Source organism: Chlamydotis macqueenii, chromosome 10, assembly GCF_036417535.1.
Source record: "Chlamydotis macqueenii isolate bChlMac1 chromosome 10, bChlMac1.mat, whole genome shotgun sequence".
Classification (NCBI taxonomy): domain Eukaryota; kingdom Metazoa; phylum Chordata; class Aves; order Otidiformes; family Otididae; genus Chlamydotis; species Chlamydotis macqueenii.
Genome location: NC_141565.1, coordinates 9,859,658 through 9,882,683, shown reverse-complemented (window position 1 = coordinate 9,882,683; position 23,026 = coordinate 9,859,658). Strand labels below are relative to the sequence as shown.

The following is a 23,026-nucleotide window of genomic DNA, read 5'->3' as shown; positions in this document are numbered from 1 at the left end:
TGCAGTATTCCATAAGTGCTATGTTAGATAATTTCAGTTTATTTGATCATTCACTGCTCAATGGAGGTCACCCATGTGTTTTTCTTTTAGACTATAGAAGTAGAATCTGCAGAAGTAGAACAAAAAAGAAAAACTGTAAAAGTAGATGAAGAAATTGCTACAAAAAAAGCTGAAGAAGCTCAGGCATTGAAAAATGAATGTGAGAGTGACCTGGCAGAGGCGATCCCAGCCCTGGAGGCTGCACTTAGTGCTCTTGACACTTTGAAGGCAAGCTAATCTAAACTTCAGGGTTTGAAAGAGTTAATTAACATGATGAAACTCTTCCATTTGTTTGGGAAAGAATGCGGTTTACAGTTACTAGCATTGATTTCATTTTTATTTCCCCTGCATAAGATACATTGATTGATGTTGTTAATGGCCTTGCTAGCTGCTAGCTAACACTTGCTAACACTTCTAAAAGTCCTCTATAATTATGTTTATTCTTTTTGTTAGTTCATGTATCTTAGTGGAGACCAAAGCATAACATTTGTCCTAATTTTTTTCAATGTGATTTTATTTTAGCCTTCTGATATATCTATTGTCAAATCAATGAAAAATCCTCCGTCTGGGGTCAAACTTGTCATGGCTGCTGTCTGTGTCATGAAAGACATAAAACCTAAAAAAATTACAGATCCTTCAGGGACTGGAGGCAAGGTAAAATGGGGGACAATAGTTTCAGATACAAGTGTATTTCATGTTCTTCTCAACACAGAGCACTTGTTTGGTAAACAAGATCATCCAAGGTCCACTGAAGTAAGCGAGTACTTACAGCCTACATCCATTGTTTTATTGAAAACTTCAAGAATTCCAAATTTTCTAAGTTTTGTATTGTGCAGAGAGAACACACTTAATTTGCTTGACTCGTATATTGATAGTAGATAATATGTAACTCCTCCCTGAGAAACCATTCAGTTTTTTACTTTAAGTATGGTTTGGGAGAATAGTTTGATCTGATAGACTTTCCCCTTTATTGAAGTATCAAGGAGATACAAGGTCATCAGAATTAAATATTCAAGAGTTTTAATTAAAAGAGATTTGTCAGTTTTTGTTTGTGTGTTTGTTTTAAAACTTGAAATGATATTTTCTACTCTGTTTTGTAGATTTTGGATTACTGGGCTCCAAGCAAGAAACTGCTCGGTGACATTAATTTCTTAAAGGATTTGAAAGAGTATGACAAGGACAATATTCCAGTAAGATTTTGGTCTAATTTTTCAGAGATTTTTATCATGTAGATGCTTTCTTGCAGGGAAAAAAATAATAGAAAACACTGTATCAGAGGCCTCATTTGTCCCAAGTTAGTCAACTTGTATTATGACCAAGGATCTTTACAAGATGATATGCTATCTCTATAGGATGACTATGGTCATGGCAAGTGAGTCAAACTTCCACAGGGGGAGCCTTGTATGTGGCATTTCAGAAGGTTTTAGAATTCCCCTTCGAAATTTCTAAGGCTTATATACAGCCTATCTTCTATTTGAATGAAATGTCTTTCTGTGCACAAATATTTCTAACTTTGCAATTTATAGGTAGTATCTCATCAAAAGGTAAAAATAATACATTAAAAAACTGTATCAGAGTAAATAGTCTGCCCTATCCATTACCTGTTACCCTGTGTCCAAAAGTGGCCATAAACAGGTGCCTTGGAAGGAATAGGAGCAGTATATGTGATAATTTCCCCAAATATTCTTCCAGCCTCAGGCACTTTAAATGAAGGACTTGCAAAGCTAGATGTAGTTTCTGTGTGTTTAGTAGCTTTCAGTGGTTCTCCGTTCTGTAATTGCTCTCATCTTCTTAAGCCCATGTAAACTTTCTGCATCTACAAGATCTTTTTACAAAGCATTCCAGAAATCTACTTTAAGTGGTATGAACAGCTGTCTCCTGTTTCTTCTGAACCTGGGTCCTTTTAGCCTCATTTCATGCATTCTGTTTTGGGGTTTAGTTGGGGTTTTTTTGTGGAAGCAGTGAATGTTTGATCCCTGTCCAACCTTTCTGTGCCTGTTTTTGTGCTATTTTTTCTAAATCAATTACTCAGCATTATAAACTTTTTTTCTGTTTTTAAATAACTGCCTAGATTGATGCTGGTCTTAATGGCCATTTCTAATTTTTTTTTTTTTTTTTTATTTAATGAATGCTGACAAAATGGGTAGCATTTTGTTACGTGTACTAGAAGACATACAATAAATGCAGAAATGTACCAGCTGTAGAACTTAATTTAAAATATTACCATCTCCCCTAAAGATCTTACTACCCAAGAGTGTGATTCCTGCCATTTGCCCAATTCAGTGGAAATTTAGTATGCTTTGCCATGCATAAAACTGATCCCCAAAAGTAGGCACAAGCAATGTAATTAATTTAGATTTTCTCTTATATTGGTAGAAATACATTTTTATAATGATCCCGAACAGCTGTGTCTTGAGAAAATAGCAAATAATGAAATCAGCATGTTTTGCACAATGGACAGCATAAATTAAGGCTTCTATGTGACTGTAATGCTCTTAGCACTTAGGTAGCTGTCACATGGAATACATAAAGGTTAAGGATAGGATTAGGAAGAGACCACGAAGCATGACAGGAAAATCAAAAGAAACAAATGAGCAGTGGTTTCTACCACAATTAATACTGAGTAGTTCTTTCCTATTCCACTGTGTAGAGAAATGGCAATCAATCAGTGTAGTTTTAAAGCGTCAGCCGCAAGACTTTGACGAGCTATAATGCTTTTGTTATCCAGGCAGCTATCATGCAGAAGATTCGGGCTGAATACTTGACTAATCCTGAGTTTGATCCGCAAAAGGTGGCTAAAGCTTCCTCAGCAGCAGAGGGTTTATGCAAATGGATTACGGCAATGGAGGTGTATGACAGGGTTGCAAAGGTGTGTTTTCAATCCTAGTTGCTCAGTGCTGTGAAATCTGTCCTTTGCTTGGTATATTCACCCTAAGCATTCTATTAAATAATAAAGTTACAAGAATGTTTTTTAAGCATTTATGTGTTGGTTGTAATTGAACAGGTGGTTGCACCCAAGAAAGATCGCTTAAGAGAGGCGCAGCAGTCCTTAGCAGAGACAATGACACTCTTGAATCAGAAGAGAGATGAACTTGCAGCTGTTGAAAGTCGTTTGGCTGCTTTGGAACAATCCTTCACTGAGAAAACTGAAGAAAAGGCTAATTTAGAATTCCAGGTTGATCTGTGTGCTAAAAAACTAGAGCGAGCAGAGAAGTTAATTGGAGGCCTTGGTGGAGAGAAATCAAGGTCAGATTAAAGTTCAAATGTCAGATCTAACAGCCGTTGTAGAAAGAGAATTTGAACTTCAGTTCTCTGAGCCTTTAATGGTGTGTATCTGTCTGAGGGCTGTCCTGCTTAAGAGTGTCTGGGCCCTTGAAGGATTCTTAATTTTTTGTAGTGTAAAACTATGGGCAGCAACATGGGGAAAATTGTAGAGAAAGTCTTCAAATTTAGAATAAAATACATAAACACAGTGTCCTTATTCTCCACCTGAAGTTAAGATAAACAACAACAAAAAAGGTTTATCTTTATCATCAATATCATTAATGTGGAGGTTTCAGCACCATTTTTTTCTGTATGTTCTGCTTGTCATAGATGGAATAATGCTGCAAATGATCTTCAAGACATATACGATAATTTGACAGGAGATGTTCTGATATCAGCTGGTGTAATGGCATATCTGGGAGCTTTTACTGCTGGATTTCGACAAGAATGTACCAAAGATTGGAGCAGACTGTGCAAGGTTAGGAGGTTATCTTAGATATAAACAAGTGTGTGGTTTTTTTCAGATTACTGTAAAAGGCTTCAAAAATCCCTTGTTGTTTATTTGATATTAGGTTAGTAAAACTCATTAAGATGCATGTGATAAATTCTGCTGATCCAATATTCTGTAAATAGGAATTTAATTAAATAAGTGAATTTAGTCTAAAGTAGCATATCAGAAATAAGAGCACATTATTGACTTTGTAAGGTTTGATTATTACTGAAATAAAATCTCAGAATTTTCTCTATTTTGCCTTTAAATGAAAGAATTTACTTTAAAATAGAGTGCAGTATAAAAGTCTGTAATAGCTTAGACTGGCACATATTTATATGGTAATTAAATGGTTGATTATGCTGTTTGGAAAGGGATAGTTCCAACATACTTATACTAATCTCCTAATTCATAAATCAAGTGATTTGAAGTCACTGTTTGTGACTATGACATTGAACAGTAACGAATCAGCATTGGATTACTGTAGAGTTAATGGAAGATACAGTCATTGGATTATTTCTAACTGTGTGAGAGTTTCTTAAGGTAATGTGTGGTTATAACTTTAGGTAACAAAAAAACCCACATCTAGAACATACAAAAAAACTGGACAAATACTACAAAATTTGGAGAGAGAGAGAGTGAGTAAATATTCAGTGGGGAAATACAGTGAGCTGTTGAAACTATGATTTTATTTTTCCCAGGATTTTTACTTATACTTGACTTTGAGCTCTTATAAGGAAGTGTGTATTCTCACCTTGAAGTGGCATTTAATACAAGATGCAAAGAAACATGGAATAAAGATAAATGGAGTTTTCTTTTCTTTTTTTTTTTTTGTTCCAGGAGAAAAGTATCCCTTGTTCTGAGGATTTTTCTTTGAGTAAGACTCTTGGTGACCCAATAAAAATAAAAGCCTGGAATATTGCTGGTTTGCCAACTGATGTATTTTCTATAGACAATGGGGTCATTGTTGACAATTCAAGACGTTGGTAGGTGATAAAAAGGTTTAATTTTCAAATCCAAACATATTTTCACTTTTTTTAATAAAGCAAACCATGTACCTATAGACAATGTAGTTTCTGTGGAGATAATGTAATTGAAAGCAGAAGTAGAATCTTTATATCCAGCTCCTGTGAAATTTAAGAGATATAACACTAGAGATTTGTGTATATTGTTACTTGAAAGCTTTCCTTTTAGGAGATGCAGTGCTCTTGGATAAAGCTGTATTTCTTTTTTCTTTTTTCTTTTTTTTTTTTTTTTAATATTGTACCTTATTTTCCTATTACTGGCTAATAAAGCATTTGTAAGAGTCGGTTTTAGAACTGCACAGAATTCCTCATTCTTTATATGTTTAATGATAGGATTCAGGTTATGTAAATTGCAGAGTTCAGATACCACAGTCCACTTCAGGTTGAAATTGTATGTCACAGATGGTATCTGTTACATTATATGAAAACTTATGATAGTTGTCTGCAAATAATCTGCACTCAGTAGAAATACAAGACTATAAAACTGCTAGTGATGATGATGTGATCTATGTTCTCTTAAGAATTAGTCTTCATGATAGATTCAGATGACATTCAGATTACAGTGCGTAATTCTGTTTTTAGAATGTTGCTTAGTTCTCTGAGCATGCAGTTAGAGGGGGTGTTTGATATCATTCATGCTGTCTTATTAAAATACATGCATATAGCTGAAATCAGCAAGTGCAAAGAGGGACAAATCTGTTGAACAAAACTAAAATATTGTCACCTTTCCCTGCCCTGCTTACGTTCCTAGTCGTATACTAGCTGATATACCAACATCTCAGATTTAGATTGCAACTAATTGTTGATTTTTATTTCTTAAAGTGAAAAAATATGTGAGAAAGAGCTCAAAAGTTGTAAAAAGAAATAAAACATAAATACTTAGAATTCCAGGGGAGAGGCAGAACAAGATTTTACAAGAATTCTGCGTTCTGGTATATTTTATGAAAAATGTTATGAACATTTTTTGCAACTCTTAAAACTATTTTTGGTATTACTTTTCAAATTATACTAAAACACCTCTATATCTGTATAACAGAATCAAACTTGTATCATTTTTTCCTTGACAGCAGACACAGAAACACTTTAAAATAGTTTAAAATTTTGAAAAACTGCAAGCACTGAGAAAACTGTCTTGTATGTTCTAGGCCGTTAATGATTGATCCTCAAGGTCAAGCAAATAAATGGATCAAGAATTTTGAGAAGGAAAACAACCTGAATGTTATCAAGGTCAGTGATACAGATTATATGAGAACTGTGGAGAACTGCATTCAGTTTGGAACTCCACTTCTGCTAGAAGATGTTGGAGAAGAACTAGACCCATCGCTTGAACCTCTGCTGCTTAAACAGACTTTTAAACAAGGTACAGAAAAATTAATTTTGAACCCTCAGGTACATTACATTAATGTTCATCTTATAGTCTGTGGTGGTACTGTCTGATGTTTTTCATATTACTCTCTAAAATGTGGCCTCACTGAAATCTGTGAGAATTTTTTCAGAGTATCTAATTTATTCATTTATTTATTTATTTATTTTTACTTTTCTGGAGATTTGTCATTGACAATAAATTTGCTTGTATTTAATCACAAAAGTGGTGGGGTTTTTTCCTGTAAGTAATTGAAGCAGGTAAAAGTTTTCTTAACATTTCTTATCTTATCTTTAGGAGGCATAGAGTGTATCAGGCTTGGTGAGACCACTATTGAGTATTCTAGTGATTTCAAGTTTTTTATTACCACAAAACTGAGAAACCCACATTATATGCCTGAACTTGCTACAAAAGTTTCTTTACTCAATTTTATGATAACACCAGAGGGACTTGAAGACCAATTGCTAGGTATTGTCGTAGCGAAAGAGAGGTAAGTCTCTGTAGGGGCAAATAGACATTAATTTTTTTTATGGCATAATTCCAAGCAAATGAGAGATTGTAAAGGAAAATGAGATTGTAAAGGAAATTAGATTGTAAAGGCAAATGAATGTTACATAGTGTAAGTGTTGCTCAGTAACAGCTTTAAAAAAAAAAAGAAAAGAAAGATGTTTTTTCTAGTTTTCCTACCTGAAAAGTTTATTAGGGAAACAGATAGTCATGTTTACTGTGGAGTAGCTTGTAATTACCACAAGGTAATTAAAAGAGCAGATGTAAAAGAATGGTTTTCATGGCAATTTTCTCCTGAAATATTCCTTGAGTGTTAGAAAACTATTCAAATATTATTAGAGGTTTAAATCATTATTGTGATTTTTACAATGTGACTGAGCTGCCAGACAAAGATGCAGAATTATGAGGATTTAGTTTTAATTTCATATGAAATAAATGCACAGTACCTTTAAAACTGATTATGGGTCTTATCTGGACCCTCACAGAGATACAGAGAAGTAATGTCTGGGTTGTATGGAAATGTTTATGCAATTGGGCTAAATTCTGTTTGCTAAAAAAGTGTTTCCAGCAGTAAACTTATTCCACATATCACATAGTGTTTTTTCAGGCAGCAGGGATATAATAAAAGAAAACTGGGATGCACTGACATTTGCAAAATGCTAAGATGTTAAAGTTTAGACTATCATTTCCAACTACTGAACTGAAGTTATGCAAAGAAATCTATACTCAGAATTTTAAATATATGCTGAACAGTAACAACCTATCTAAACTGAAGAGAATATTCATAAGTATTTATTGAAGGCAGAGGGAGTCATCTTCATGGGCTTCCTTTAGAGTCACTGGAAGATGAGCATTGACTGGTTTTGTTGTATGTGTTTTTCTTCATTAGACCAGAACTAGAAGAGAAAAGAAATGCTCTCATCCTTCAGTCTGCAGCCAATAAAAAGCGTCTAAAAGAAATTGAAAAGAAAATTTTAGAAACCTTACAGTCATCTGAAGGGAATATTTTGGAAGATGAGACTGCTATCGAGGTCTTGGATTCTGCTAAAGTAACAGCTAATGAGATCTCAAAGAAACAGCAGGTAAGGAATGTGTATTAACGATACACAGAAATGAACTGTAAAATTTGCAGCTAGCAGAAGGACTGTGAATTAGATGCGAAACATAAGAAGGAAATTTTGTGCTTGTGAAATGTGAAGAGAAATATACTTGGATCTGTTCTAGATTCTTTACTGATAGTTTATTCAGTCTTCCATTTTAAATGCTTTAAAGAATGTGTATCTATCTATAAGGACTGTGTGAAAACTAATGGATTCTGAAGGTCAAGTAACATGTTAAGATAAAGGAAGGAGCTATTTTTTAAAACAACAAAAATATTGAGGGATACATTAATAATCTGAGTGGCTAATATAAGTATACAAGCGCGAATTCTTTTGTTATACTTAATGCATAAAATACCAACTGAAGTCAATGAGAGCTAAGTAACATTGGTAAGAGAATAAAGATTTTTTTTTTACTTTTAAAAATTACTATACACTTAACAGAAAAAAAATCAAAGAATCATAGAATGGTTTGGGTTGGAAGGGACCTTTTAAAGGCCATCCAGTCCAACCCCCCCTGCAAGGAGCAGGGACATCTCCAACCAGATCAGGCTGCTCAGAGCCTCAATCCAACCTGGCCTTGAACGTTTCCAGGGATGGGGCATCCACCACCTCTCTGGGCAACCTGTACCACTGTTCCACCACCATCAGTGTAAAAACTTTTTTCCTTATGTCCAGTCTGAATCTGCTTCCTTCTGTTTTAAAACCATTACCCCTTGTCCTATTACAACAGGCCTTGCTAAAGAGTTTCTTCTCATCAAAATATTGTTTTATTTAAGCTGATGTTGACCTTACTGCTATTTGTTAATGACTATCAAATGTGATCGCAGAATTTGTCTGATGGTCAAATTTTGAAAAACCTTTTTATATTCAAAGTATTGTTTTGTATAAAGCTGACGTAAAGTAGGATAAGTAGAGCTTGAATACGTAAGCAGTCTGAAATTAGTCATATTTTTTAATGTTGCAGAGATAGATTGACACTTTTGATGCTAAATGATGCATCAGAACTGTTGTGCCTCCTTTGTCCTTTGTTTCGACTATTGCATCCTGTGGTAATGGTAAATAGATCAGGCAGTAGTATGTTGGGGCAAGTACTCATTTTAGCTAGCGTAGTCATTACCTGCTGTGATTTGCCTTCTGGAACATAAAAGTTTTCTTACTCTGGTGTTACAAAGTGCTGTATAGGACAATTTTAATAATGTTATTAAGCAGTAATATTTCTGTACAAACATTGAAAGCTTTTCTTTATCCGCTGCTTTTGATACTTAGATTGCAGAGAAAATGGAACTTAAAATAGCTGAGTCTCGAGAATGCTATCGACCTATTGCAAAGCATTCATCGGTGCTGTTCTTCAGTATTGCAGACTTGGCAAACATTGATCCCATGTACCAGTACTCCCTTGGTTGGTTTGTTAACCTCTTCATCAACTCTGTTCACAACAGGTAAATACAGTCTTTCTGGTCTAAAATAAGGTATTTTCATTCTGTTCTTAGGAACAGTTCTCTACACTTTGAAACCATTCACCTCTTATTCCTCCTTAAATGCAGGCTTTTGAAACAAAATACTATTTTTTTAATGAAGTAAATGCTCTTTTAGTTACTGTTTGAGCGAATTATGAACAGTAAGCATGTCCTTTATTTAATTATTTTTAAGAATGTGACTTATAGAAAGAGTGAAGTCTGTTTCTGAACTAGGCTCCATTATGAATTCTGAATGCCACCACTAACTGTGGCAAATTGATTTCAGCTCATTGTTTTGCTCGGGACTTTTAAAAGTGTTGTATAACATTGAATGTAATTGAAATTTTTGAGAAATGGGCATCTAAGTTCCTTGTCAAGCAAGTGGGTCTAATATAATTCCTCTGCAACCCTAAACACATGTAAATTTCTTAACTGATTGCCTGAGTTATTCAGTTTGAAGTCTCACTTTCTCACTTCTTCTTTTCTTTTTAGTAACAAATCCAAAATTTTGGAGACGCGACTTCGATATCTAAATGACCACTTCACATATAATTTGTATTGCAATGTGTGTCGTTCACTGTTTGAAAAGGACAAGCTGCTCTTCTCATTTTTGCTATGTTGTAATCTTCTCAAGTAAGCTCATTTTTGTGAAGTCTCTTAAAAACAGAAACTAGTTATTTTATTATAATGGAAGAAGGTATTGATGAGATGTCCTTGTATATATTCTTGTGCATATTGATAATAATGCCTTTGGAGTAAGGTCATGAATGTTTTGGGTTTTCTAATACTGATAATATTTACAAGGGAAAGAGTATTTGAGTGCATGTATCGCTACTACTGGACACATTATGAGAAGAGTGTTGCTATGCTCATTTAAGTCAACAGTTTTGTTGATGATACATCTTTGACTCCCTTTAAAGGACCTGGGTAGTGCTGCATAGCATCCTTATGTCAAGAACAATTGCTGTTGTTTTAGAAAGAAATCTAAAAGTAGTGTGCCATCCCAACAACTTGTAGGCTTTTGTCTTTGTTTTTCATTTTCTCTCTTCTTCCTCTTTTATCCTTTAGCATACATCATGAGATCTCAGTTGCAGTCTTCTCTCTTCCACCAACTTTATAGTTTCATCTTCCTGGTTGTGATTTTCTGTGATTACATGGTAAAAGGAAAGATAAGTTCAAATTGCATGATCACAACCACAATGTGCATACGTACTTAATTACAATGTGTACACATCTGTATATGCACCATGCTTCCTGGGCCAATTTGTATTCCCAGAAGCCATTATTTTCTATAAAGCCTTTAAAATCAACAATAATTACACTTTTTAAAAACAAATAAGGAGATGTATACCATTTACCTCTTGAAACTCTTACTAGTCTTAATCAGTCATTTTTATGATACAGTTTTTTAACTCTATACTGAGATATAGATTACTGAGATCTGATCTCGGCTGTAATCTGATCTCGGAAGTAATACTAAATGGCAGTAAAGTGTAATTAATTTAAAACAACTCTTTATATTATGAAAATTGTATCACTGTAACTGAATATTATCCATCTTTTCTTTAAATATAGGGCTAAAAATGAAATAGAACATCAAGAGTTTATATTCTTACTAACTGGGGGGGTGAGTCTCAAGAATAAGTACAAAAATCCGGATCCATCTTGGCTACCAGAGAAGAGCTGGGATGAATTATGTCGTGCAAGTGAAATTCCAGCTTTGAAAGGACTGAGGTATAGTAAAATGTTGATGCAAATTAGCCTTAATTGTTTTTGGACAGAGCATATGTAACATGCCGAAAGGTATGTTTCCTATACGTTTTCCAAACGAGTGCCAGAATGCCAGCATGGTAAATCCAGACCCTTTTTTTCATTATTAGGTTTGCTTCACTTAATTTGTCAGTTAGATTGATAATTATAGTATTATTTAATAAAACTATTTCTCTAAATTATTTAAGGCCTTCCCTAAATAAACTTTCCTTTTGGAATGTTTCGATGATAGAGAAGCAGTGTTTCAAAAGGGTCAATGGAGACCAAAGTATATGTACCAAAATTCCATTGCAGTGCTGGGGGAGGATTTTTTCTGGTAAAATCTAATCTCCTGAAATCAGGATAATTACACCCTGGGTTTACATAGAATTTAACCTTAAATTCTGGAGCCAGCATGGCTGTACAAGTGTTACATATAAATAGCTGACAGAGCCCAGCTGTTCTGACTGCAGAAACACTGCTCTGTTAGAACAAATTGTTTAGGGCTGTTTGGTGTTTTAGTAGCAATGTGGATGATGGTCCAGCCTTTAAATAGTCTGAGAGCTGTCTCATTGCAGAGGATGTACACTGCATATTGTATGAATGGAAAAAAGATCTCCCTGGTTGAATTTCCTTGTAATTTTCTTCAGTTCAAGAGTGTCGTTTTCCTGAAATATGAGAAGCGGAAAATGCACCCAGACTTATGAAGGTCCAAGCAGTGCTGGCTGGATGAATAGGCAGAACTTACTGTCAACTCAGAATCTTTTGGGTCAAGTCTTGGATGTCTGCAGTAGCATGGTGGGGAAAGATTTTTCCCTCTTCAGCATGGAGAAGCTCAACTGTAGGATTATTTGCTGATGTAGATGTGGAGTGGCTTGTATAACAATACAATCTAATTGGCTTTTGATAAACATCAGAAAAACAACTCCAGGTATTTGCAGTAATTGTAAGTGTTTTTTTTTTTTCTAGGGATCATGTCTCTGAAAATATAGGCAAATGGCAAAATTTTTATGACAGCAAAGAGCCACAAAGCTTTCCATTACCAGATAAATGGAATGATACATTAAATGAATTACAAAAGATGATAATTCTTCGGTGCTTGAGACCAGACAAGGTAAAATGATCTGTTATTAGTGTTTGTGGACTGTTGCATGTCTTATAGCATAGTTTGCTCTGGTTGTTAAAATAACTAATCTGTTTTTCATTATATTTTATTAAGAAAATAAGTGCTATTCTTATTTTTCAATTGAGCAATACAGACAAGCATCAGCTGATATCTCTTGTCTGATGTGATTTAATGCATCTTTCTGAGTCTACTCATTGTTCTAGTTTTCATCAAGTGCTTGTTTATGTTTAGTCAGTTACATACTCAAGAGCAGGATATACTAGCCTGAAAAAATACACAGAGTATCTGGTACCATGTGCTTTCATACAAAGGGTTCCAAGGCAGGGAGAGATCAAATGTATTTGTTTGAACAGCCAAGCTCAACTTTTAACACATTCTGCCTTCAGTGCACTTAGCAAATTGTATTGTATGTATTTTAGGAACAATCAATGTTAGGATTTAAAGTACATATTGCAATTGCTCCTTAGAATTATTTTAAAATAATTACATTAATATTTACTAAGGAAGAATGTGCTGGTCCTCCACATGAGGCAAAGCCTGAATTAAAGTCTGAATGTGGCTTAATGTTGTTTATATAAGGTATGATGGTTTTTATTTTCTAAAAGCATTATTATTCCTCTTGTAAGGCGAAAAATAAAAGCGAAGGGCTGTCAACAAGAGGTGAAACCTTTGCTTCTGATGCATTCTACAAGACTAGTCTCAAATCTGTGTCAAGCAGAGAGGTGTCTGTAGGTTCAGGAATTTAACTAATATCTGGTGCGTAAAAGATGCTGTCAAATATGCATTTATGTTTAATTTATATTAATAGTTTGTATTTACTTTTTTTATCAGATTGCTCTGTCTATAACCGCATTTGTAACTGATAAACTGGGGAAGAAATTTGTAGAGCCACCACCTTTTGATATAACAAGGAGTTACTTAGATTCAAATTCTACAATCCCTTTAATATTTGTGCTATCTCCAGGAGCGGATCCCATGTCTAGTAAGTATACAGAGAAAGAGAAAACAAAAGCGTAGTAGAGCTTTTCAGATTAGGGACCTGAATTTCCTCTTCAATACACAATGAGGATTATATTGCACTTTGTGCAAGTAGATTTGAGTGCATCATGTCACACTGGTAAAATTCTGTGCTTCCTAAAAATGAGAATGGTATTTTAAACTGAATAAATTTTACACTCTACGTCAAAGCTGTACCATCTTAATGTATGTATATTTTAACAAAGTAGTAATAAACATTTTAAAGTGGGTTTTTTTTCCTGACATAACTTCTTTGTAATGAAGAAATGCTAAAATCTTGTGCTTTCTGTTCAAGGTCTCCTGAAATTTGCAAATGACAGAGATATGGCTGGAAATAAGTTTCAGTCCATCTCATTAGGACAAGGACAAGGACCCATAGCTACAAAAATGATTCAAGAAGGAATGGAAGAAGGAACCTGGGTTTGTTTACAAAATTGTCATTTAGCTGTCTCCTGGATGCCGATGCTGGAGAAAATATGTGAAGAATTTAACAGTGAAAAATGTCATCCAGCGTTCAGACTTTGGCTTACTAGTTACCCTTCACCAAAGGTACATGCATTGTCAAATATTCTGTATTTGGGGAAAGAAAAAGTTGATAATATTTTTAGGAAATATTCATATCCCTGAATGAGCTGATAATACAGAACTTGTCTGAAATACAACAAGGCTTTTGAAGAGATCATTTAATTAAGAAAGGACATTTTAAACAATAGTTACAAACATAGTAACATCAAGCTTCCGATGTAATATTTTGATTATGTGATGTGTGATATTTTGTGTACTAGTGAATGGAACTGCATTTCACCAGCATGTATAATTAAGAAGTTTTTGTGGTGTCACCAAGCTTTTGTTTCACATAAATTCAAAAATTTAATTTTGCATTTTATTTATAAGATGTTGAATACCAAGAAAACATTTTGAAATATAGATTTGTTGTTTACAGCAAAGTCTTACTTTCTTGATGCCTTTGAGAACTATTTTTTAAAGCTGTTGGTGTTTAAAATGTAATTTGCAGATAATTGTTTAGATAACAAACAGAGTAATAATATATTGCTATAACAACATAGCATCTATTCCACTCTTTCTGAACACAGTTTTGCTATTTTTTTTTATTTCTAGTTTCCAGTAACTATTCTGCAGAATGGAGTGAAGATGACAAATGAACCTCCTACTGGTCTCCGGTTAAACCTACTGCAGTCATTTCTTTCTGATCCTATTTCTGATCCTGCATTCTTTTCCGGATGTCCTGAAAAGGAGCTGGTAATGTACCTATCTCTTGACAGTTTTATTTGTTCTTTTTTTTTTTTTTTTTTTAATCCACAGATATACTGATTTCTGTGCAGAGAATATTATTATCTAAAATTTTTATTATGGTTGTGAGTTTAGGTTTTGCAATGATAAAGGTGATTAGTTGAGAATTAGTCTGCCAGGTCATTTTACATAGCAATATTTAAAATGGTTTCTTAGGCTTTATTAAATTACATACATATTACACACACATACTACTCAATGTACATAAACTGAACATTCAGTAGTAGGGTATACCTATCATTATTGAGATGGTAAGCACTGAGAAGGTCTTTTCTTGCTACTAGGGACCGGTACTGCAGTACCCATATGTCTTACTGATAAATGATGAACCACTTAGCTAATCATTGCCTGTGAAGGAAGTGAAAAAACAGTGGGATTACTCAGAGATATGAGTATGTAATCAATATACATACGTATAAGCGGGTGCATCTAAGGACTTATGTTAAACGCTACATCTGTATTTTATGTTTGTCCAATGACCCTTAAAAATAAATATCTGGTGCTATTTGAATTCTTATGAAGTCAGCTGCCCTTTACATGGAAGAAGAGAAAAATCTTGTGTAGTGGTACTTGAGGAACTAGCTGAATGTACTTGCATATATGACAACTATGTGTGTATTTGTTTGCAAGTCAAACAACCACAGAATACTTAATAGTTACCTGTATTTGTATCCTAGATGGAGAGCGGTAATCAAATGTTGTGTTCTCTATATAAGTTGCAGACTTAGCATAAGCATATAGACTAGTTAATAATACCTTTTTGTTTTGTTTTTCTCAAAGGTATGGGAGAAACTGCTCTTTGGAGTTTGTTTTTTCCATGCCCTTGTTCAGGAGAGAAGAAAATTTGGGCCTCTTGGTTGGAATATACCCTATGGATTTAATGAATCAGACTTGCAAATCAGTATCAGACAGCTGCAGGTAAAATCATCTTTTGATACCTTTAACTCAGATATTGTGAAGCATAGGAACAAGCTAATACTCAAAAAGGGGCAATACACTTAAGTTATATCAAACAGTCATAGATTTTCATTAATTCAGTTCAGCTACAAAGGCAATGAATGCCAATCATATTATAAATATTTTCAAAATTACAAATTAAATAAAATTTAAAATTGTTGTCCATGAGGTTTAGATTCATACAGGTATATGGAATATAGTATCTATGAGTAGAATAAGAGTTAAAATTGTTATATAGAAGAGCTTACTGTGCTTCAAGTAACACCGTGTCAATGACAGTCACCTATTATGGTGGGTTTTGTGGTTGGTAGGAGGAATTATTTTTTTTACATACATACTCTTAGTTAAACAGAGCCCTGGACTATTCTCCTTCACTAAAATGAAATGCTGAACACCAGTTGACCTTGGATCTTCTGCAGGCCTTATGTAGAAAGGTCAGGAGAGCTAAAACTGTGAATTACAGAAGTTGAGGCTGAACAGTTGGAAAAGTCATCAAGATGTTAAGGAAAGAGATCAGAGGGTTCTGAATATTGGAAGAAAAATGAGATGAAATGCACATTTCTTCATGACACGGAAGAGTGTCCATCTAGAAAGTTTAAAATGGAAAAACTATCCACTTCTAAAAAAAAATTAAGAATTACTTGGATGACTAACTAATTTGAGTATTGATAAGAGGCTTTTGCTACTAAGTTCTTGTCATTTGAAACAGTAATTTTACCTGAAAAAATATTTCAAAATTTGAATTTCCGGCACCTGGGGAGAAAACTCCAGAAACTGCAGTTTTGCATGCAATATAGCCTCCAACCCTTTAGTCTGTAGGTCACACTGTTGTTCTGCAGATATTTCAAATCTCTAGAATTACTCATGTCTTCTGTTTCAGTTAATCATAAATGAGTATAGCCATGTTCCTTTTGAAGCTGTTTCTTACCTAACTGGTGAGTGCAACTATGGAGGTCGAGTGACAGATGACTGGGACAGACGTTTACTGCTGACAATGCTGGATGATTTCTACAATGCAGATATAATTGAAAATCCTCGTTACACTTTTTCTCCCAGTGGCAATTATTATGCTCCACCAAAAGGCACATACGAGGACTACATTGAATTTATTAAGGTAAAAAGTAGCAACACGATTTTGAACTGTTGTAATGATAATGCGCTAGAAAGCAATCCCTAAAGGCTTCTCTGCGTTATAAAGGTAGTTTTGCAGAACACAAAACAGTGTGCTTGGCTTCTTGCCTAACATCCTTGTATGATCCTTACCATGATCTGGAGTGTTTCTGAGAATCAGTAAGTAGGCAGGAGGACCTAGTGTAGATAATAGAGAATTCCTTGGAAATGGCACTCTGTGAGTGATGTGATGGCTCTATCACCAGTAATACTGTCTGCAGATACCTACTATTAAGGTCCTTATCCACCTTCAGTTGAAGTCAGGGGTAGATTTTCACTCGACTTCTTAAAGAAGACTTGGATCTAATTCCTAGCATGCTGCTTTGTCTCATGCAAATGTTCCTTGTTTATTTTGTCTTAGGGTCTTCCTTTTAGTCAGCAACCAGAAGTATTTGGTTTGCATGAAAATGTCGATATTTCAAAAGATCTTCAGCAAACTAAGACCCTCTTTGACTCTCTGCTTTTAACACAAGGAGGTGGTACTCAGGGAACTTTTGGAGGTGGTGATAGCACTCTTTATGAAATTGCAGATGATATTCTCAGCAAGGTATGGTATTATACCAATGATTCCAGTTTATCTTTTTACAAAGCAGAAATCCTTGAACTAGAAGTTTTAGTGTCAGATTAACTTTGTGTTGGAAGAAAAACCTCCTTGGAGGAATTTAGTGCAATATGAAAGTAATAAATAGGTAGGAGAGAGAAAACAGAACAAACACAACTTGGAAGAACAGTTGATTCATTCATATGAACAAGTTTAAAATTAGTAAAACTGAAACTTATTCATTACTTTCCATTGTATGAAAAATTCTAGGTCGTTTTTCAAAGAGAAACATCCCTTAAGAAAACCCATTGGTTTTATTTGGATTAAAAATACTAAATACTGTATTTATAAGATACTCATCAGAAAGTTTAATGGTATCTGTTACTCTGCAATTTTTCACATCTGCATACTTTTAATGTCATACTGATGCATAAATATGGAATTATTTCCAAATATGTTGTCATTTACAGCTTCCAAATGATTTTGACACTGAAGGTTGCCTAAGTAAATATCCTGTGACATATGAAGAAAGTATGAACACTGTGTTGGTGCAAGAAATGGAAAGATTTAATGTGTAAGAGTGTTATATTTTTTTAAATGTAACTGAAATAATTCAATTTGCAGAAGAAGTTTTCCTGTAAGTCATACACTGTAAACCCTATGTTGTATGAAATATTCTATTTCCTTATTTTGCTTCGTTCTAATTGTCTGCAGTGCTATCTGCAGTCCAAGCACCATTACTTCTTGTGGAAAGTCAGAATGTAGGGTAGATGTCAGGAAAAATGATCTGGTGGCAAAATGAACTGAAAGAGAAAAGCACATGATAGAGGAAGGGAGTCTGAGGAGGCACTTGGAAAAGAAAATGTGAACAATATTTTCATGTTCCCTTTTTTAACTTCAGTGTCTCTTTCACCATGTTTATCTTTGATTATATTTTGTTTTCCTCGTATTTCTGACCTGTAGGGTAAAGAAGTTAGAAACGGTAGTACGCACACAGTTATAGTTTATGAAACCTTTTCCTTCATAGTTGGAAATACTTCTACTTATTTCTTTATTGTCTTGTATACTTATGTTGAAAATTTTTGCATTCCCCCCCACCCTTAACGGATGCCTTTCTTCCTATACCTTATTTCCGTGATTATTCTCCTAGGATTACAAACCTATAATCACTTTTATTTTTCTGTTTGGGTCCCCAGTCTCTCTTTTGGTTTCGTTTCCTAATTTTCTTTCTTATCTTCGCCTGCTTCTCCATTCTTTCTTCCTTGTTTTTCTCTGTCCCTTCTATTTCCTATTTGTCTCTTCACATCTCCCACTTCATTTTCTCCCAGATTTTCAGTAATGCTCTGTGGCCTTCAGTATCCAAGTTTTCCTTTGTTGCAGACCCTGCCCACCTCTTCTTTTGTAATCTAAACCTTTTTCCTTCATCTACTATACAGTGTATACATATGGAGTTCTACATTTATGCTCTTACCAAACAATACAGAGTACATCAGAGATAACAAAATAATGTATTAAACTGTTCCTGGTCTTAAATAAATCGGCACAAATGCATAAATCCAGGACCTTATAAATATGGCTAATTACACACTTATGTAGCCGCTATACAAGTTCTGTAGATGGTTCCATTATCCAGTTTTTTCTGTTTTTCCAGTGTTTTACAGATCATGCAAAACATATGAATATTTTATTTTGGTTTTTTTGTTTGTTTTTTTTTTTTTTTTCCCCCTAGTTTAATTCGAACTATTCGTATTACACTAACTAACCTGAAGAGAGCCATTAAAGGACTGGTTGTTATGGATGATGAACTGGAGGCTCTGTGTGGCAGTCTACTTATTGGAAAAGTTCCTGAGAAATGGGCGAAACGTTCATACCCAAGTCTAAAACCATTAGGGAGCTATATTGTAGATTTTCTAGAACGGCTGAAATTTTTACAGGTAATGTCCAAGAGGCAGTACTACCAATTATTTAATCTACTTCTTCATATAATTTGTCCTTTATGTTAAAGGAGTATCAGGAAAGGAGTGACAGATTTCACTGAGATTTTCTGAGTACAGTTATGGAGAAAGTTGTCAAACAATATGGGATTTGTCTCTTTCTGATTATTGAATGTGTCATTTTCCTCTTTCCAGGATTGGTATGAATTAGGGAAGCCAAAGGCTTTTTGGCTATCAGGATTCTATTTTACTCAAGCTTTCTTAACTGGAGCTATGCAAAACTATGCTAGAAAGCACAGGATCCCCATTGACCTTCTGGGATATGAATTTCAGGTAGAGATAAATTATAAATGCATATTTTATTACTCTGAGTCCTGATGTTGCAGTGAGATGTATTAAGTAAATCCTGACTGGAAGGTTCATTTTGCAACTAACTCATTGCTAATTGAAGTCATACGTTTAATTCTTTGGTAAGGTAGGCAGGTTAAATAGTGTCCATAAAGGAAGTATATTAAAAATAGTGCTATTATTGGACCCTGACCTCCACTCAAGAAAACAGCCTATAGCGTACATATTTGTTTGTGTGATTAAAGCCTTATTTTATAACTTAAAATAAAGGTAATTAACAAACATGCAGAAATCTGCTGTCTTTATAGTTTTGCATAATAGTGGTACTGAAATCAATGATTTTGGATTGATCTTCTGAAAATTGGCTATTGACATACTATCTCAAAAAGTAAACAGCTATGGAAGTTTAATAACATGGAATGCTTACTTCTTGTAGGTTATTCCTCAGGATACTGCTGATACTGCACCAGAAGATGGTGTTTATATCCATGGATTATTTTTAGACGGAGCTCGCTGGGACAGGACCAAGTCAGTAACAAAGTGTTTTACTATGGTTCTGGAAAGCTTTCTTAGGTGCTCAAACAAGATTTGTTTAAATATTTTCAGTGATACTTTTCATATTATTGAAATAACACACCAAATGAAATACTCTTTCATGCATGGAAAACGGTGAAGAAAACAAAAATCCCAAGCAAGCAACAACCAAAAACACACATCAAACCCCTTCGGTTTAACACGGAGCTGCAAATAATCGCTTTGTTGCTTTCTCTCACCAGGGGAATGTTAGCTGAGCAGTATCCCAAATTGCTCTTTGATATGATGCCAATCATTTGGATAAAGCCAAGTGAGTATAATTTCTCTGAACTACGAGCTATTCAACAAGAAATTGCACAGTGAATTCCTTTTTCACAGAAGATCAATACTCCTACCCTCACCAAAGTGCCCAAATGTGCTCATAATTCATGTGCATCTGACTTATAATTTTTACATTAAAAATTGGGCCTGCTAGCTTGACTCAGTCTCATCTCATCTGAGCAATAGGCCTGTCTCTCTCCCCACAGATGTATATAATTATGGATTAGACAAAAGCACTAGTTAAATTATTTTTTTAGAAATATGTTTAGGTGCTGCCCAGTCTAGTTTTCAAACAGAAGTTAATTTGTGTAGGAAAGCACATGGTGCTTGAATTCTTGGCTCTGCTCAGGTTGAGGAGAACTTCTGTTGAGTTACAGACACTCAAGTGTTTTACCTCCCATGATTTAGCAAGGTTTGCTCAGGTTATTTTTAGCTATTTTTAGTTGTATGTCATACTAGTAAGATGTTTTCAAAAACTCTTGTTTTCTTTGATCTGGAGCAGTAAATCCCTGTTTTTATTTATTCACTTAGGCAGGACTTTCTACTGCAAGTATTGCAACTTAGATGTTATTAGCTAATAGGCAGTCTTACAAAGTTTCCACTTTTTCTACCTGTGCTTTCCTTTGAGGTTGTATGAATCTGTTCAGACGGGCATGATTTTAGACTTCTCATAAGTTGCATGTAAGCAATTTAGGCATACAAATAGTTCCTGCAGAGTTGTGTCCTTGGATCTTAGATTACTTGAATTGCAGTTAGGTTCTGTGGCTGCTGGACCAGAATTTTTGTGGAGCTGTTAAAACTCTTGTATAAACTATGCTTTAACTATGTAACTATTCAGATTTTAGTGTGTATTTGAATTATTACAAAGCTGGTAGAATCACAGAAAGACATCGAGTCCTGAAAACAAATTGTAATTAAATTAGTTGGGTTTAAAAACAAAACAAACCCCACAAAAAAGCCCTATAATTTTGTTACTCACAAAACAATTTTGTATTTTTATTTAGCTTCAAAGATGTTGTTGTAAATACTTAATATTTGTATGTAGATTATGTTTCTATCAATTGATCTGCTGAATGTAATATATTATTTTGGGTTTTTTGTGTTTTTTTTTTTAAGCTGTAAAATCAGACATAAAGAAATCTAATGCATATGTTTGCCCACTCTACAAGACAAGTGAGCGTAAAGGAATCTTATCTACTACTGGACATTCTACTAACTTCGTCATTGCTTTGACACTTAACACGGATAAACCAGTTCAACACTGGATCAAGCGAGGTGTTGCATTGCTCTGCCAGCTGGATGACTAACTTTGAACAGTTCAGATACAGGTGTCACAAGATCCTGTTCTTTTTGTTTGCTTACAGAGGAAGTGGAACATACTGTGTAAAAGAAACATCTCAACTTCTTTATATTAAAAGAGAGCATGCAAATATTTTCTGATCTTCTGTCATAGAATCATAGAATGGTTAGGGTTGGAAGGGACCTTCAAAGGCCATCCAGTCCAACCCCCCTGCAAGGAGCAGGGACATGTCCAACCAGATCAGGTTGCTCAGAGCCCCGGCCAACCTGGCCTTGAATGTTTCCAGGGATGGGGCATCCACCACCTCTCTGGGCAACCTGGTCCAGTGCTTCACCACCCTGTCCTTCCTCAAGAGCCTATATCCCTCCATTCCAACACTCCAGTCATAGGAGCCATCTCACCATGTCTCCTTGATGCCAGTAAGATCATAGTCCTGCAAGTGTGCACATATCTCTAACTCCTCTTGTTTATTCCCCATGCTATGTGCATTTGCGTAGAGGTATTTAAGTTGAGCCCCCGATGAAGCTGACCTGCTGGCTGGAGCAGCTGGAATTCCTTTAAGCTGCACTTCAGGTGCTCTCCTGCTGACCTGTGATCCTTCTCCAGGTTCTGGGCATCTGTTGCTGGTACTGGCATCAAACAGATAGGAGTGGGATAGATTGAGGTTCCCCTCCCCTGGCAACTTTGGTTTAAAGCCCTCTTCACCAGCTTGGTAAGCCCATGATCGAAGATGCTCTTTCCCTTTTCTGGCAAATGGACCCCATCAGCCCGCAGTAGACTAGGTTTCTCAGAGTCCCATGATCTAAGTAGCTGAGCCCCTGGCTGTGGCACCAGTCCCGTTGATTTGCCAGATTCAATATTTTGTTTTAAATAAGTGTGTGTTGTTATTAGCATCTTTACAATCTATAAAAGCTACAGCTAGGATTTTAGCCTTTGGCAATACTATTAATGTGTAAACATCAATTTTATGCATTACTTGAATATCACAAAATGTATCTTAATGGAAAATGAAAACAGTCTGTGCTTCCTGAGAAGAACATTACAGTTAATAAACTAGAAGCATTAAGAGTACTGAATCATGTGAGTGGAATGCTAGTAGGTAGTAAGTTTTGGGATTTCAGTCTGCATGTATATATAGCCTGTGTTCTGTCATAGCAATAGCAAAGATTGCAGTATGAAAAATCATTTAACTATCTATAGTAGGTACTTCTGATGCCTGCCTTGGCAAATTAATCTTTTCAGGATTTTTGTAAGGGATTTTTTCAAAATAGTTTCCATGAAGAATAAATTATAAAATCTCCCTTATGACCACCTGCTATAAAATGCTGCCTGTTTCCCTGTTGCTCCGGAGAGGCAGTCTAGTTTCAGTTCCTTCCCTGATTCTGCACTTCTGTTTTCTTGAAAAAAAAAAAAAACAACAAACCAAAACAAACAAACAAAAAAAAAACCCAACACAAAAAATCCCACCTC

The 23,026-nt window shown here is 34.9% G+C and overlaps 1 protein-coding gene across 1 annotated transcript in view; it reads left to right on the top strand.

Annotated features, from left to right (window-relative positions):
• The window catches only part of DNAH12 (dynein axonemal heavy chain 12), a 70,604-nt gene extending 48,454 nt beyond the window's left edge, over positions 1–22,150 (top strand). The window contains exons 48-74 of the mRNA XM_086755381.1: positions 91–267; positions 562–693; positions 1,140–1,229; positions 2,768–2,908; positions 3,044–3,285; positions 3,634–3,781; positions 4,634–4,779; positions 5,964–6,178; positions 6,479–6,671; positions 7,578–7,770; positions 9,058–9,230; positions 9,741–9,881; positions 10,824–10,982; positions 11,967–12,111; positions 12,955–13,105; positions 13,436–13,689; positions 14,260–14,400; positions 15,232–15,369; positions 16,289–16,522; positions 16,940–17,125; positions 17,590–17,693; positions 18,849–19,053; positions 19,249–19,386; positions 19,838–19,929; positions 20,178–20,245; positions 21,373–21,584; positions 22,054–22,150. Coding sequence (XP_086611507.1) covers positions 91–267; positions 562–693; positions 1,140–1,229; positions 2,768–2,908; positions 3,044–3,285; positions 3,634–3,781; positions 4,634–4,779; positions 5,964–6,178; positions 6,479–6,671; positions 7,578–7,770; positions 9,058–9,230; positions 9,741–9,881; positions 10,824–10,982; positions 11,967–12,111; positions 12,955–13,105; positions 13,436–13,689; positions 14,260–14,400; positions 15,232–15,369; positions 16,289–16,522; positions 16,940–17,125; positions 17,590–17,693; positions 18,849–19,053; positions 19,249–19,386; positions 19,838–19,929; positions 20,178–20,245; positions 21,373–21,563 — 4,197 coding nt within the window. The 3' untranslated portion in view covers positions 21,564–21,584; positions 22,054–22,150. The remainder of the gene's footprint in view (positions 1–90; positions 268–561; positions 694–1,139; positions 1,230–2,767; positions 2,909–3,043; positions 3,286–3,633; positions 3,782–4,633; positions 4,780–5,963; positions 6,179–6,478; positions 6,672–7,577; positions 7,771–9,057; positions 9,231–9,740; positions 9,882–10,823; positions 10,983–11,966; positions 12,112–12,954; positions 13,106–13,435; positions 13,690–14,259; positions 14,401–15,231; positions 15,370–16,288; positions 16,523–16,939; positions 17,126–17,589; positions 17,694–18,848; positions 19,054–19,248; positions 19,387–19,837; positions 19,930–20,177; positions 20,246–21,372; positions 21,585–22,053) is intronic.
• The last annotated feature ends 876 nt before the right edge of the window (positions 22,151–23,026 follow it).